The following is a 17,403-nucleotide window of genomic DNA, read 5'->3' as shown; positions in this document are numbered from 1 at the left end:
GGGAATATACAAAGTGAAGCCACATTGCCAAACTTGCAGCAGCGATTGCAGCAGTTGCTGCCGCTGCGCCGCGCCTGCAGCCGCGCCGCGCGGGCCGAGGGCTCTTGCAGCTGCTCGCGCGCAGCCGGAGGCGGAGGAGAAGGACGAGGACTGAGACTGACACTTCTGCTGCCGGCCGCCCGCCACTTACGCGGGGGCCCCCAACCCGCCCCAGAGCAACGCGATTAAAAAAAAAAAAAAAAAAGCAGCCCTTAGCCCCCTCCTCCCCTTTCCTGCTTTTGCGAGAACTCCCTCCCTCCCTCCAGCTCCGCCAGCCCAGGCGCCCCTTCTCTGGAAGCCGAGCGCCTTCGCTCGCATTTCGCCGCCGCCGCCTCTCGCAGTCTTGCAATATAGGGGAAAAGCAGGTAAGGGGGCGGCCGGGGAGCCGTGGGCCGGGAGGGAGGGCAGAGGGAGGAAGGGGACTGACTCGGGCCGGGACTGTTTTCTTTGGTTTCCTTCCCTTGACCGTCCCAAATCGCAAGTAAACAATACGTCGGTATTGCGAGAGTCTGAGACTACCCAGGCCTGCCTGCGACCTAGCGCGGAGGGAAGCCCCGGCCGCCAGCTTTGTAGCGGTTCCTGCTTACAAAAGGGTTCTTGGAGACGGGGCTAGTGGGGACCCTAGAGGGGGGTGGGGACGTTTCTAGTTCCTAAGGGAAAGGCGGAGGGCTCTTAGATGAGCACCGAAGTATGAGAAGTAGTGTGTGTGTGTGTGTGTGTATGTGTGCCTGGGGGGGCGTATAGTCACGACCCCCCAACCCCCTTCCAGTAAACACTATTTTTGAAACAGTGGCAGAAAGGCTCTAAGTGAGCAGGATTCGGTATTGATGGTTCTTTTTAAAAATTCCTCTTGGTTTATAAGTCTTTTGTTCCAATCCAGGAGGAATCCAGTGAATCACCTAATTAAAATCAAGACATGAATTAAGCATCCATTTTTGTACTACAAATTGCCAGCGCTACGTTTGTCCCTCCCTTGGTCTCCATTAAAAAACACCAGAGACGTTGTTAAAGGGGGGCAGATTTTGCCTCTAGCTGCCAGTTCTGCTTTCTATTTCACTGACTATCCCAGGACCTAAATTGCTTGCCTATGTAATTACTAGAGTATAAGCCTATTTAACTTAAAAGCTTTCTTTTTTTTTCTAACTCTAAATGAAACTTGATGAGGGCCCGTCCTTAGTTATCAGGGGAGTCAGTTTCTGGTCAGTCCTCTTGATTCATCTCTTTTAGATTTAATCAGCATTAAGGTATTGCTTGTCCTTAAGAGCTTTAGCTAATGGGGTTACTGGATGCTTTTCTCAGTGTAATGTTTCCTTTTAAAAAAAATATACATATATATTTACCTCTCACCAAAGATGGGGGTTGGGAAGAGCTTGGAATCTCCTCCCTCCCTTTCCCCTTTTAAAAAGGAATTCGGAGCGATTAAAACGTTGGGGGGGGGGGGACAGTTTAAAGACCTAGGGCAGGAAATGCAGATTCATTTGGGTTAGGGCTGAAATTGTAACAAAAAGCAATTCCTCGAGTAAATGCATCAGATAAATCAATTTACATAAAGGTATGATGCATTCGGATAAATGCAATGCTAATGGGTTTTAGAGTGGTCCTGTTTCCAAAGTCTCTGGGTTTTGTTACAGCTTAATTGGTGCAGTTCTTATTCTGGTTTATTGTGCGGTCAGTGGACACACGTTCCGGGACTCTTTCGGAGGAAATGTGTTTAAAATCGGCCTATTTAAGGAACTCGAGTCCTTGTTTCGTTCCCTCTCCCTCGTTTTTTTGCAGCAGCCAAGTTGGGCCAGGGACAGGCAAAGTTCGCCTTCTCCCCTTTGAGGTATCAGCTGAATGTCTAGAGCAGGTAGCCGACAGCCTTGGGGGGAGCCTACACTCTCGGCTTACAGAGGACAAAGACAAAACAGGCTGCTTAATTGGCAGTAAATAACTTGATCTTTTTATAGAATAAGTGACTGGAGGAACACTAGGACTTTATTGGACTCAGGATTGGAGGCAACAAATTAATCGGTTTAGGCTAAGCTTTATAAATTGATTCCTATATTATACCCCAGTTGCTTCTCTTATGGCATTCATTTGAAAGAGTGGGGAATTTTTAAAAGCAGTTTTTGGTGACAGCAGGACTGGCTCGAATTTAACTTGTGCATCGCTTAATAGTGCCTTCTCGCATATTATCTGTACTCCCCCCCTTGGAGGAACAAAGCGTTAGCATTTAAATTGCTGATCAAGGGCAGATTAGTGAGACCAAAGTGGAGAGTGTTTGTATAGGAAGTTAACAGGCATCCTAAAGTTCAATGATCTATTATTCTTGCCTGTGTCCTGAAAACCCAGAGAAAACACTCATTGATCTTCAAAATGAAATGAGATTTGGAACAATAATGGGAGATGGCGGTCACCACAATGGCATGTGAAAGGTGCTGCTTAAAATACGAAAAACCAGTTTCGCAACTTTACACACCGCTCCCCCCAACCCCCCCGCCGCCAGCCACCTTGCCTCCCCTCCTACCACCACGTTCGAGTCTCCGGTCTGTTGGTCCCTCCCTCCTTCCCTTTCGGAAAACCGAACTATTTCCAACTTGTGAACTGCAGCTGCACTCCCAGGGCAGAGCTCGGGAGGGAACGTGGCTCCGGCTGGGCCGCCGCCTCCCAGATCCCCTCGGCTGACTCTCGGGGCTCGGCGGGGGCTGGGGAGGGGCCGGGCGCGGCGGTGGGTGGGTTTGACCCTCATTTGCTGGAGGCGGGCGGCGGAGGAGGGAGGAGGGGGCAGTGGGCGGAGGCGGGGGCTGGGAGGAGGCGCCGCGAGGGGTGGAGCGCGCGGTGGAGCTGGGCTCGGAGTTTTGACAGTACCGGAGCTGAAATTGTCAGCGGCGGCGAGCGCTGGAAAGTTGAGAGGAGCTCGTGGCCTCAGAACAAAGCTTGAGAAAAGTAAACAGGCGGCTGCTGCCGGCGAGCCTCCCTCCTTCCCTCTCCCCCTCTGCCTCCTTCCCGCCCTTGCCCTGCTGCGTCCTTCCAGCAGCTCCGGGGGGAGGAGGAGAATGGGCTTGCTCTCTCTCCGGCGGCGAGTACTAACTTTTGCATCGCCCCTGTTTTGTCTGTCTCTCCCTGTCCCCTTCCCGCCCTCTGCAGACCATGGTGAATCCGGGCAGCAGCTCGCAGCCGCCCCCGGTAACGGCCGGCTCCCTCTCCTGGAAGCGGTGCGCTGGCTGCGGGGGCAAGATTGCGGACCGCTTTCTGCTCTATGCCATGGACAGCTACTGGCACAGCCGGTGCCTCAAGTGCTCCTGCTGCCAGGCGCAGCTGGGCGACATCGGCACGTCCTGTTACACCAAGAGTGGCATGATCCTCTGCAGAAATGACTACATTAGGTAAGACTTTGCTGCCTTTTCCCGGGATGAGCAAGAAGAGCAATGGCGAGGCCAAAGGTTAGGGTACTAGGGAAAGAGGCGGGCACCAATGGGAATACATTGCAGCCTTCACTTCAAAAACCTTCTGGTTGGCCGAATTTGAGAGATTCAGAAAGCCTGTGTTAGTCTTCCAATATTTGATGGTAAACTAATGGCAAATACCATACGGCGCAAAAACTGCCCATCTGGTGAGACTGGGCCTTTAGGTGTGCAAAGATTGGGCACCTTTTGGACCAAAATTTTAAGTGATTAGCCTAGACTCAAAATTAACATTTCAAGAGGGTGTTAAAGATGCGTTCTTAAAACAAGGTAGGGACCTACAAAAAAAACTCAAGACAAAAGGTTGACTTAAAAATAAAAGTATAGTTAGTGACAAAAATGATTTGCTTATAGTGATTTATTACCGGAATGATATTTACGTAAGCACCTTTAACTTTTTTCAGTAGAAAGCTGTGACTAGTTCTTTGTGCTCCCTGTGAAAAATGCTGATTACCCATCAGTTTAAAGACTTGGAATTTTTCTTATACCAAAAAGAAAAAAAAAACTCCCTAAACAAAACATAGTGGCAGTGTTTCTTTTCATACTCTTACTTGGAGGCTTGTAATGCTCAACGGTTAGTGTGTGTTTTTTGATGTAGAATTTGCTATTTTTTCAATTGAAGAATGTTCAGGTTTGGGGGGTTTTTGTTGTTGTCATTTGTATCACTGCCCTTGATCCCCAAAAGAGATTTAGAAAAAGAGGCTATAGAATTATACTAATCTTGCATTTTAAAGCAATGTATAGGAACATTCATATGTCGGTGTAAGCAGCCTTTTCCAACAAGTTTCAGTGCAATTAATGGAAAGAATTCAGGAGGTCAGGTGCCTATAGGATCTTTTCAGGTGAACTCAAGCTACTTAAACTCATTAATTTGAAAGGAGGCATTTGAAGGATTACACATTTAATTTGAGTAAATGGTTTGATACACTGATGCACATGAATGCTTCTAGGAGGTGTTCTGTTTCAACATCCAGTAATTAAAAAAAAAAAAAAAACCACACGCACACCGTTGATAGGAGAAAACCATATACTTTTAAAAAGAATTTCATTCTGGGAGGCCCCTGTGGCTCAGTGGGTAGGGCGCTGGCCGCATATACCAAGGGAAGTGGGTTCAAACCCGGCCCTGGCCAAACTGCAACAAAAAATAGCCAAGTGTTGTGGCAGTCGCCTGTAGTCCCAGCTACTCAGGAGGCTGAGGCAAGAGAATCGCCTAAGCCCAGGAGCTGTAGGTTGCTGTGAGCTGTGACACCACAGCACTCTACCGAGGATGATAAAGTGAGACGTCTCGAAAAAAAGAGAGAGAGAGAGAATTTCATTCTATATAAATTTCTACCCTAAACCTTTCTCTTTATAGTGATTAGTAGAAATTTTTATTCCGTCTTCAATGTAGGTAAATCAGTGGGTGAAGTATTTTGTTCAAAGTTTAGGTCCGTTGTGGTTTGCCTTGTTGAGGCTGATGCTGCAAAAGAGCCCAGTGCAATTCAGAGCTGAGTATGGGTCTGATTACTGCAGTGATATCATTAGTGTAAAATGATGGAGAAAAATGACATTTGGTTATTTTGATAATGCAACCTGTATCCACTCTGCTGGCATCCTCAGTCAAGTAAAAGGAATATAGGAAGGGAGAGGGCTTTTATTTTTAAATTAAGATGGCAGCATTAATTTCACTAAGTGTTCTTTTAGCAATAAATGCTGGAAAATCAGCAGGGACATGGGTGTAATGCTTTCTGGTCCTCCTTCCAAGCAATGCTATGAGCTTTGACAGTATTGTAATTAAATAGAGAGCAAAATAGTGGTAAGAAGGGAGCGTGGTTTGAAGTGGAAAAAATTGACGGTGCTGTTAAGATTAGGTAAATGATACAGATTCATCTCTTCTTCAAGTGCCTTCAGAAAACCCCTTGCTTCTGATTACAACTAATTAAAAAGAAGATGGGTCCACTTGTATTCCCTAAGGACAAGTTTAGGCAAGTGGCTTCCTAGGGATCATGTCCATTCCTTTACCTCTACTTGGGGCCAAATGTAAGTGCCCATTTGGTGTTTCCTTGTGGCCTAACAGAGCAATGAATGGAAGATGTGTGCCCAGCCCTGAGCCTTAATTAATTGGGTCCCTGTTCTCACTTCCTTTCTTTTTCCCTCTGAATCTGGGAACTGGAGCCAGCCAGGCTTGCTCTTTAACTAGATGCTATCCTGAGAACCTGTACAGGAGAGATGAGTTCTAGTTTCACACTTTGGACTCATCAGCAGCTGAGCTCCTCTCCCCTCTTCACCCCCAATTTAGAGATCTCTGAGGTCTTAGGCAGTGTTCATCCCTCAGCCCACCAAGATGCCAAAAGGGTGGGGAAGGCGCCACCATTCTGGTCCTCTGAGCTACCCTCCCCAGTCTCCCCCAAGTCCACTTGTTGGAGCTTTCAATTCCTCCTGGACCGTACTGGACCGCAGTAATCTGTTCGCCTGCCACCAGGTGAAGGGACCCCTCAGCCTGGCTGAGACCACAGGGCAATTTATTAAGGAGCTTTTAAACTATCTGACTCGGGGTTGTGGTTTTTTGAAAACAACCAAGATCTGGCTAAAAAGCTGCGGGAGAGCTGGGAGAGGCCGGCTGGGGCGCGGGTTGGAAGGGGAGGGGGCCCGCTGTTCCCCAGTCCCCTCCCCCTCAGCGGCCAAGTGTCGATTGGGCAGAGCTGGGCTTCTGCCTCTCCCTCCAAGATTTCAGATAAAGCGGCTGCCTTGCTGCAGCGAATCCGCACAATTAAAAGCTTTAATTAGTGGCTCCTCCATTTTCTTAGTTCTGATGGGCTTTATCTAATGAGATCTGGTCTCTGGCTTAGATCTGCTCCGAATGACGTGTCCGCAATGAATGAGAGCTGCGTCGCAAACAAAACATTTAATTAACAAAATTGGCCTCTAAGAGAGGGAGGGAAAGGATGGGGGGGTGGAAAAGAGGGGGAGGGTGGATCTTAAAGGGACCAACGCCGGCCTAAACCCCCCCCCCCCACCTTGCAAAAGTCGAGGACCTTTAGAACTGGCTCCCGCCCCCACCCCTGGCACTCTGGCCCCCACGGCCCCTCTGCTCCACCTAGGCGCGGTGGAGTTGCTTCGGAAACTGCGTTTCTCTTCCCTCAAACCTTTTCCTCCACCCCCACCTCGGGCCCGAAGACTGGCGCGGAAAGTGTAGCGAGAGGAGGAAGTTCGGAGACCGACGGGTGGGGCCCCGGGTCCGGGGAGGGCGAGGAAACGCGTCGGCAGCCCGGGTGGCGGCGGTCGGCGAGCCCTTCCTCGCCCTGCCCGGCCCTGGCTGTGGCCGGCGCCGCCCGAGGCCGTGGCGAAGGCGCCCGGCCGGCCGGCCGGCCGGCCGGCGGCCCCGGGCCCGCGAGGGGGCGAGCGCAGGGCGGGAGCCCCGAGAGCGGGTCGCGCTTTCTTCCCGGTTCACGTGGCGCCCGCAGCCGCAGTGAGCGCGGCGCGGCTGGGGTGGGGTGGGGGTGGTGGTGGTGGAGGGTGTGTTTGGGGAGGGGGGAAGTGTTAGGAATGGAGGCGCCGCCAGGCAGCGAGTTCATTTCCCTGGTAATCAACAGCAAGCTGCTATATTCAGAGAATGCTGTCCCTTTAATTGAACAGGCTAGGTAATTAAATGGCACTTTTCCAATAGGACGTGCTAGGTAAATCTAATAGTTGGTTATTTAATATCACTTTGAAGTCTGCCCACTCAAGCACAATGACAGCACAGGAGCATGTGAACTATTAGCTAGGAAAAAAAAAAACACCAGGATCTCAAAAATTAATTAAATCGCATGCAATTTAGGGGGAACGTTTATCTTGATTTGTCATAACAGAATTAATTCAAGGCCTCCAATTCACTTGGGGGCAGATCTGTTACTCTGAATTAACCAAGCGTAATTTGGCTGATTTTTTTTTTCCTCCCTCCCCTCTCTAATGCAGCAGTTGCGATTATGCACAGCCCCCCTCTTAAGTATCAATAGCTTCTGGTGCTTTTAAGGTGCTTGGTCTCTAGTTATTCCGAAGTACCTTTAATGGACTTGGCTCCAGGCATAATTTCTGGGTTGCATTTCTTTGTTACATTTAATATAGCTGGTGCAGAATTTAGATTAAATATAGGAACCTGCTGGAAAACCAATTGCTTCTGGATCAGTAGTTGTGGATGTGCATTTTTCTCCTCAGATAGGTCGCTGATATTTACTTGCAGGTACAAGTGTATACCTTTCAGCCTCTCTTAGAAATATACCTCTCCTTGCATGAAAGCAGTTTAGAAAACACAGCCAGGTAGCGCTGCTTAGTGCGTGTATTTTGCTTGAAGTAATAATGCGGTTGAAAATAAGCCCACCTATTGGTCATTGAACTTTCAAAAAGATGCTAAACATTGATACTAAACTAAAAATATGACTTGCTCTCCTCCTCTCTTAATGTCCTCCAGGAGAGTTTGAGCTGGGCAGGCTAACAAGACTCAGGCTACCTGGTGTTCTTCAAATAGGAGCATAGCACCTTTAAAATGCAGGGGTTTGGTGGGATTTCTTCCCATCTTTTCCCTTTTCCCCATATAAGGAACCTCTTGATGTTTGTGATTGATTGCATTGCCCAAATGCTGAAATATTAACGACCTTCTTGGACTGAGGACCCAAAGAAAGGAAACTGAAACCGATTCTGTCATCACAATTAAAGACTCCCCTGGCTTTAATTAGCCTGACCTGGGGTATATCTCCCCGTTGCTTGAGTTAAAGAGAAAAGAGCCCATTATAGTCCAGTCTGAGACCGATAGCTACTTAATTGAGCACCTAAAGCCTCAAGCCTTTTAAATCAAACACTGTCCTGGACAGTCCCCCTGGTTAGATAATTAACTCTCCAGCACACAGAAATGTTGTTTAAAAAAAAAAAAAAGACACAACTTTTCAGAAAAAGGGTGGAATTCTAATGGTAGTCTCTGGTAAAAGGGGATTAGAATGTGTATAGACATGTAAGTTCTGCTTTGAGGCAGCCTTAAAGCTGTAGGCAGAGAAGGATCTCAAACTCCATTTGTACGTTGTTCAGTAGCACACCAACCCTGGGTAGGTCTTGGTCATTTTCAAACTTCGTAACTGTAATTTTTGACACTTTAGGAATCCCACCATTTTGTGGCTGATTGTGCTCCGAAAGGTTGTGATAACAGCGCCTGAGAAAATGAGACATATGAAAAGCTTTTGGATTACATAGGACTGTCTTGATTATTAAAATACACTTAGATGTTGAAGACATACAACTGACTTTACTCAGGGTGAATTGTTAAATGAACACTTAGGCTGGGTAATCAGATCGGTACTGTGAAAGGGTATTTTTGAGATGGAATATCACTGTGTACCTGTTGGTTGTGCCAGCCATAATTATAGTCTCTTATCCATTAAAATACTTCTGGGTTGCTGTAAGAGGATATTTGGTCCTTACCTTGTAGGATTCTGAACCTCCCCCCTACCATACCCAATTACTTTCCTCCCTTTATCCTCAGCATGTGTTGCCAAGTTGATGGTTTTTAACTTTATTTTTACCTGAATTGTTTGAATTTGGTACCCCTCTTGGGGACTGAATAGCTCTGCTATTTGGGGGCCGTGCTAATTCTCTGGCCATTTTGCCCTTCTGGGAACTCCCCTTCCTCAGCAGTGCTGTAGGTAAGACACCAGGAGGTCCTCATCCAGTGTTGTTGAAAGGGTCCAGCAGGAGGAGACAGCCGCCCACAGGACCCCCACCAAACTCCCACATGGTGTGGTCCTGTGGCTAGAGGTCCTGACAGTGTATTATTTTAGCTTTCTTTCTATAACTGTTCTGATTCTGCAAGAACGTGTCAATGTGTCGTGGATCTCAGACTAATTAGTTTTGAAATGGAGTTTTGATTGAACTCTTCAAATCGATGCTGCTGCAAAATTTGTTTCTTGGGTTTCCTATTAAAAGCCATCTTAAGGGGCAGTTTTACTACTCTCCCTGTCGTTCAGTCAATACATTTAATAACAACTTACAGGCTATTTTCAATAAAGTGGCGACAGCAAATTAGTAGTTTGAACATGACAAGCCTCTTCTGCAAGACCAGATTCTGAAAACTCAAAGCAATTATTTTTATATAGAGGCATGCCACAATCATTCAGATTACCGGGTGTTCTATAGGAACATGTCTCCTGGTTTGACACAAACTGCATTTATGACTTTATTTGGACAAGGAGGAAATGCAAATATTAATATTTATTATGACACCAATACGTTAATTTGTAAGTCCTATTACGTTGCTTTTCATTATTGAAAAGTGCCTCTCTGATCCTGCTTAGTTGTTCCCGATATCACCTTTCAATGTGAAATCATTTTGGTCTGTTTAATAAATATTTGTGGATATTAAAGAGGGAAGCTCAAAAGCAAATAAAGCTTCTCAGCTTGAGTCTACAGATTCCATAAAAGTGAAAGTTCAGTAGTTATTAAAATATTTTGTTGTGCCTGTGGAAGGCTATAAGGCATTCTGTATGTTTTTCTTCAGTATACCACACTTCCTTGAGCCTTCCCCTCCTCTGCAGCCTTTTCCTTCTCCCCCTCCTCCCCCCATGGCAGATGTTGTGGTCTCATTTGATTGCATAGGAAAACTGCAGTGATACAGCAAACACCCAGAGAGATATGATGACAAATGGGTCCAGATCCCGGTAAATTACTTTCTGCTCAAATCGAAATTTCATTCAGTTTGTTGCTAGCAGAGATGAAGTAATCTAAATTGTGGACTCAGGAGCAGATAGAGGGAAGTTGGAGCAAGCATTTCATTATCAAGAGAGAGAGAAGGTTAGGATGAAAGAGATGAGCAGAGGCAAATCTTAAGTGTTGACACCATGATTGAAAAGGTTAACCCATACACATTATATATCAACCTGGATAGCAGAGAGTTTCTAATGGAAAGTCTGCACTGATGGAGGTTTACGGGAGTTTCAATACACTGAGCATGATGTCTTCTTAGATATACAATCAAATCCTCTTAACCCTTTTGATGACTCATATCTCAAGATATGATTAAAGTACAAAAGAGTTCTTCATATAATTTCAAGGACACAATACATTTAAACTCCAGTCATGAATTGTATCTTTTTTTTTTTTTATGATGAACCCAGTAATCTGATAAAATGTGTGTAGAACAGAATTGTTTTGTATTTGCTAGAGGTGTAAGTCAATATTTTGATTAAATCCGGGGCGTCCTCTTCCTCTGAGATAGCCAGAAGTTAGTTGTCCCCCCAAAAAGGATTTTTCCAAGATGATGTAAAGTGGTCAGAAAATTGGAGGCTCGAGCCGAAGAATTCAGCCTCTGTCAAGTGCATTCCAAAGGAAAGGCCAGGGTCTGGGGTGTTCCTCTTTCTTTTTCTTTAGGATCATTCACTGGTGTCAACCATTGTTCTTTGTTTCAGGTTATTTGGGAATAGTGGTGCTTGCAGCGCGTGTGGACAGTCGATTCCCGCGAGTGAACTCGTCATGAGGGCCCAAGGCAATGTGTATCATCTTAAGGTAGCGTTTGAACCTCTCTTTAAAAAAAAAAAAAGAAAATCATACCTTTCCCACATGGGGGCAAAGCATTTCTCCTTAGCGTGAACTCAGTCTTCCCAAGCTGCATACACCGAAAGGAATGAATGAAATTACAGCATGGCAGTGACGGCCACACATCCCCACACACCCCTCACGCTCCCCTGTGCCACGTAAGCACACAAGTATGTGTCTCTTTCCCCCCTTTCGCCAGATCCAATTTATTGCATTTTGGCTTACTGTTTTCTGGAATCCTGTCAAAGGAAGAAAAACCCTAAAACCCTAAGTGGCTCTCTACTTGACAGATACCTGCTTAAAAACAGGTTGTAAACTTGTAACCAAAAAAAAAAGACTTAATTTGTACTTGTTTTCAGTGAGTTTGTTTTTCCTTTTCAGTGTTTTACATGCTCTACCTGCCGGAATCGCCTGGTCCCAGGAGATCGGTTTCACTACATCAATGGCAGTTTATTTTGTGAACATGATAGACCTACAGCTCTCATCAATGGCCATTTGAATTCACTTCAGAGCAATCCACTACTGCCAGACCAGAAGGTGAATACCTAGCAATTACTAATAAGCTTTGTTAGAGCAAGTTGGAAGGTTCACCCTCTTAACCTAGGAAGGGAGTTTTCCTGGGAGGTTGTATTTTTTTTTCCTTGCCTTTTTACAGAAATGTAGATTATTAATCACACGTGGAGTGTTCAGAAGTGGGATAGCGGATTAGATTGTGAGTTCTTTGTAGTTAAAAAAAAAATCTTGACTTGGTTTTATCTGTAGTTTCACGCATGTTGAACATAAGATTATCACACGCAAAGTCAAAACCTAAAACGGCCACATAACCAGTTATTTAATCCATTTAACAGTTTTGAAACTCAGAAACATGATGTAATAGGTTATTATAGGAGGAAAATTAGTTACATTTATGGTAGGAAAAGGAAATAAACGTCTTTGTCATGAAAGTATGATTTCTGCATTAGTAATAGCAATCTGGACACCTGCCTTCCAAATGAAATTTATGGTGCATTTATTTTGGAAAAAAAAACAGTTTTACAAACTATTCTGTAATTCCAGAAGAGAACATTTTTGTTGATTAGTAGTTTCATAAAATTTGAATAAGTTAAGAATTCTAAAACAAAGTTCTTATGCTAACCACTTTGTGTCACTAATAGCTCCATTAAAGATTATGTATCTTGATTCTTGATCCACAGCTTGACAGTCCACAGACCAGACTTAGAAATGAGGAAATTATGCAAGTATACAAATTGTGTAGTGTTAGAACGTTCGAGGGAAAATTGGTGATCAACAGTTGTCCAGCACCCCCAGTGCTGGATAGTTTTAGATCTATTTTAATCTCCTTAATAAGTCCTATAGCTATGCAAGTGAGTGCATTTTGATAACTGCTGTGCCTAATTTGTAACAATTACTGTCAACCTTCAGTTAAGAGACTGTTCATTCCACACTGGCCCAGAAAAGAGTGAAATGTATGACTCGTTCGCATAATTTTATTCACATCATATTTCATACTGATTATGTATTGATGACATTGATTCATTTACTCTTTACAGCGCCACTTGCATGGATATTAAATCTTATTGACCACAGATGAATTTTAATTTCAGATTGGTGATAGATTTTTCCATCAGCTCTGATAGTATGTTTGACTTTTTCATCATTAACCCAGGCAATCACACAGCACTGAGTTATTGCATTGAAACAAAAAGTGCACACTTCACTTGGTAATTCTTTATGGATTTACAATAGGAACTTCATTAATGTCTGTTGTAAGGATCACAAAAAAACAACATTTATCCGCAAATAGGACTTGAGCAAGCTCCCGAAGTCTAGGGGAAAAAAAAATAGGCTTCTTTGTCTTCTGTAATGCATTTTCTTAATGTTATGGGGGGCGGGAGGGATGACAAATATTTGAACATTTTTAACCATTTAAAATTACACTGTCACATTACAGTGTTCGTATTTGTCCTTTTCCTTTGCACAAGTTTATGGGGTAATTTTAAGTGTCTTTCCATTTCTTATTTAGTAAGTGTTAATTAAATGAAATTATGTGTACTTTTATTTATTTAATTTACTAATGTGGGAAGCTACATGGAATAACCATTTCAGAATAAAAGGCCAATTTTTATTGCAAATGAACCAGTCACCCCTGATGAGGCGTTTCAAGTTTAGGGAGTGTCAATACGTACAAATACTTAACGGATTTGTATGATTTGAATTCTAGTGAAGTGAGCCTACAGGGCAAAGTTGAGAACAATGAATGGACATAAATATTTTGAGATACCCATTTCAAGATAGAGGCAAGGCCATTTATTGTCACACTTGTGACCAAAAGAAGAAACAAAAGTAATGCGAGGAAAAAAGTGGGAGCTCTCTTGCCCACCTCGTTCGGGGTAGACGCATAATTTTTCCCCAAGTCATTGTTTTCATTTTGTCTACTTCCCTGAGCTAGCACAGTGCCGTTATAAAAACTGATTGTCAACAGCTCACCAACATGCGTGGTGTTCGGGAGGCTGTCGAGACGAGACAATTCTGGTTAGTTTGTTAAGCGCAGAACAGATGCAGCAGTGATGTTAGCTAGGGACTCACTGCAGAGGACACCGAGGAAGTGTGACCAGGGTCTCAGTTCTGTCTTTCTGAGTCTAAGATGATGTAAATTTAGAGGTGTTAGGAGAGAAAACTGGAGACCAGTCTGGTTTACGTGTTTATGGGAGTTCACGTACTGTGCTTTTCATAGAAGGCGCCTGTTGTCCATGCCTTTTTTTCAGGATGGGAAGGAGAGGGTGTTCATTTTGGAACACTAAATACATTTCAGGCAATGAATAAGAACCTCCTAGGATATAGTTTCTTAATGTTGGAAGCCCAAACAGAGACAGGTGGCCTTCAAAAATTAATAGCTCTTAAAAGGCGTAAGGAAGTACAAGTTAAGGATGTGTTCTTGTCAGACACTGGTGAGAAGCTGTGTTTGGGGGGCGATGTTAATTAAGAACATTTCCCCGTTGGCATAAATGTCTCACATTTTTGCCCTTGGTGTTCGGCTCACCATGCGCACAGTCAATTCACAAGGTAGTTTTTGTAAATAAAGGTTTTGGGCAAGCTGAACGTGGTCCAGAGAGATATTAATGAGAGGGCAAGGGGGAGAGTTAATGAAAACACACTTCCTGGTGGACCATAAACCGCTTCTTAGAACTAGAGAATGCTTGAAAATTATTTTCCCCAAACCCTGTGGCATTTCTTTTCTGGTGGCAATGAGAATGGGGAGAAATGACAAATAGGTCCATTTTATTATTTTCTTCTCTCTCGTTCTCCATATTTTTGGTAGGGAAAATTGGACATTTATTTTGGCCGCTTTCCTTCTCTACGTAGAACCAATTACATTTTCAGTGCGTTATGCATAGTAAATACACTCAAGCATCCTCTGGCTTAAAAGTAATGAGTTGATTATTTGTACATCCTTTCTTTAAAGGCAGTTAATTGTATGGAAAATATAGGTCCCCATCATCTGGTCCCTTTTAACTTTTATCCTCCTGAAATTTGTTCCCAGTGTCTGGGCTGTGTCGTTTTGTTGTCGCCTTGCGTAATTGGCTTTTGTATATTCCGAGAGAAATAATTTTAAGCTTTGAAATCATACAGTGATAGAAATTGCAGATTTCAGATTGAATGAAATCTCAAGCCACTAGTGTTCAAGAATTTACCAAATTTTATAAACCTCTATCATTTAAAGAAGGCTTGGCTGGCCACGACAGAATCTTGCCTTCTGGAGAGTTCTGTAAATCAGGAATTGTGGCTAATATTTTTTTTTTTGTAGATTGCTGCCTGCTCTGGAATTTTTGTCTTCCACTCAGAAAAGTGTGATGGTGCCATCTGGAATTATCTGTGCTTTTCAGTAGCGTAAGAGCAGCTCACCTCTCTTTAGTTGGAGGAAAATTGAGTGAGCGTGGAGTTTACATAGCGTTTTGCACTTCCCCCCTAGTTATATAATTGGTGTTGTGCATGTCCATCGGAGAGGACATTTGATGCTCATTTATTAAATATGCTTGCTGGCTGCTGCCGCATCTTTGTTCTGGACAGACAAATTACCTTTCTCACACTGAGCTTCCACTCTGGGGAATTAAGCCTCCACCACTTTAATTAGCTTGGAAGTAGGGAGTTGCAGTTCCTAATAGACTTGAGGCTTTTAGTAAGTTAGGGAAAGGGTGAACCAAGAACTTCCTGGGAAGCTCAAAATGTCATTTAAAAACCATAAAAACCTAATATATATTATTTCATTTTGGTAATTGCAAACAGATTGTATTTAACGACTGTGTGGATTACCATTTCTAACTTAGACATTGAGTTAGACTTGCCCTGAACTATATTCTTTAATCTATCACAAGTCATTAACCATTACATATATTGATTGATATGTTTATAATATTCATGTAAGTTAATGTGACTTAAATATAGCAGACAGAGCAGATAGAAACTATTCAGTGAAAAATATCTGAATCTTTGTACATATCATTTTTCATATACATACACATCCCTCTGTAGGTAAAACCAGTATGAGTGAATAGCTGTCACCTGGAGACATCACAATAATGGTAACTGCCAACATTTGTTCAGCTTTTATTAAGGGCCAGGTATTGAGGAAAGTACCCTAATACGTATTATGTAATAATCATAACAGCTTTATTATCCTCACTTTAAAGATGAGGAAACTGAGGCACAGGCAGTTTACCTTGCCAAGAAGGTAACATTGTTGAGCCTATTAACCCAAAACTTCCTGGATAGGAACTTGGCTCACAATGTCCCCATTTCTAAAAGAAAAAAATCCATGGTCTCACTACTAGTTAATTCATTCCTTCTGGGGAGAAACTTACTTTTAGCAGAGTTAAGCAATTCATTGTAGAACTGTACACCAGAAACTTTCTGAGGGTCCATTTATTGTCTCATTTTCTCTGCTAGTAAAATTGCAGAAAATGTTATGCTTTAGCTCTTCACTGCCGGAGTAAGTAGCGTAGAAAGCCTCCATCAAGTCACAGTTGGAAAGTAATCTAATAAAAGAAGATTAGTGAACGCGGAGAAGACAAAAGCAGTCATGTTTGAGTTTAATATCTCTCAAATTTAGCATTTTAGCTAAGATGCCCATTTTTATTTCTTGCAGGTCTGCTAAAAGGTCAGAGTAATGCAGAATGCGTGCCTTCATCTCAGATTTTGTTCATCACAGGTGGATCCCGTGTGTCTTCAGTAGACAAGTCACCTTTGTAGCTAGCACCAGTGCCAGCTCCATGCCATTGCACCTTCTTTAGTCTTGATTGCCCTTCCCGCATTTATTGGTGTATTAAAATGACTGAATATGAACATTAAGGACTCTATGAACCTGGGCTAATGGGAGACTGTAGAGAAAATGAAAAAAGATCCACCAGAGGACATCTTTGGGGGGGAGGGAGCTTGGGGGGAGGGAAATGACTAATGAAGCTAATTAAAAGAAGCATTCAAATCTGCTTTCTACCCTCATTAACAATTAGCAGGGCACTGGCCAGAGTTTGTACCCTGTGTTTTACCTTAACAACATTCTCTTTGCTCTTTGTATATTTAAGTGTTGTAAGGAAACGTGTTTCAATCAAAACTGAACATGAGATAAAGGAAAGAGATGTGGCTTTTGTGATATTCTATCACAAACACTTTTATTGTATCTCTGTAAAATACAATGTATGTATGCATGTAAGTGTTTTTGTCCTAATGTTGCTACTCCCATGGCAAAGAAAAAACAAAAAAAGAATGAAAAAGAGAAAAAAAAATTGGAAAAAAAAATCAGGCTCATAGCAGCTACTGTGTAGAAATTTCCCCTTCTAATTTGCTGAATGAAGAAAAAAAAATCTTTTATTTGTGATATTTTCAGAGACATTTGCTCTAGTATGGTGTATTTAAATAATAAAAACTTAAAAGAAAAAATATCCAATGGTGTTTGCGTTTAAACACTGCCTTTTCTCTTCTGTATTTGGGGCACATTTAGCTCGTTGAAAATTTGATAACAGGGCTCACTTTAAATCGGAGGGGTGGAGGGAGGAGGTGTGGAGCTCTGAGCCAACGAGGTATTCTTCAGATTACTTAACTATGCCATTTTTGGCAGGGGTACAAAGCAATGTTTCTGAGTCCTTTTTATAAGTTCAGAATATTCTGTTAACAGTACCTCATTACACTTCTAGATCAGTGAATCTTTTGTGTTTATATATAAATACTTGTTTGATTCTTCAGCTATTCTGTTTATTCTTTTTTCTCAATGGGAAAGCCTCGCGTACTGACGAAAAGCATGCTAAGGACTGGCACTACCATCTTGTTCTCTCATCAGGTTGATAGCTTTTAAAGGAACTAGCATTTCTAAATCATACGTGTACACGTT

At 43.2% G+C, this 17,403-nt stretch overlaps 1 protein-coding gene across 2 annotated transcripts; it reads left to right on the top strand.

Annotated features, from left to right (window-relative positions):
- LMO4 (LIM domain only 4) lies at positions 1–16,957 on the top strand. Of its 2 annotated transcripts, none has more exons than XM_003784176.2 (5): positions 1–404; positions 3,169–3,407; positions 10,895–10,991; positions 11,403–11,558; positions 16,165–16,957. In XM_003784176.2, the coding sequence occupies exons 2-5, from the start codon at positions 3,172–3,174 to the stop codon at positions 16,171–16,173; spliced, it is 498 nt and encodes a 165-aa protein (XP_003784224.1). In that variant the 5' UTR covers positions 1–404; positions 3,169–3,171; the 3' UTR covers positions 16,174–16,957. The 2 variants fall into 2 exon arrangements, with proteins under 2 accessions (XP_003784224.1, XP_012657201.1); XM_012801747.2 differs by lacking the exon at positions 1–404 and adding an exon at positions 2,819–2,967.
- Positions 16,958–17,403: the final 446 nt, after the last annotated feature.

The sequence above is a fragment of the Otolemur garnettii genome, unplaced genomic scaffold (assembly GCF_000181295.1).
Source record: "Otolemur garnettii isolate 467f Iridium unplaced genomic scaffold, OtoGar3 scaffold00010, whole genome shotgun sequence".
Taxonomy (NCBI): Eukaryota; Metazoa; Chordata; class Mammalia; order Primates; family Galagidae; genus Otolemur; species Otolemur garnettii.
This window is presented reverse-complemented; position numbering and strand designations above follow the sequence as displayed.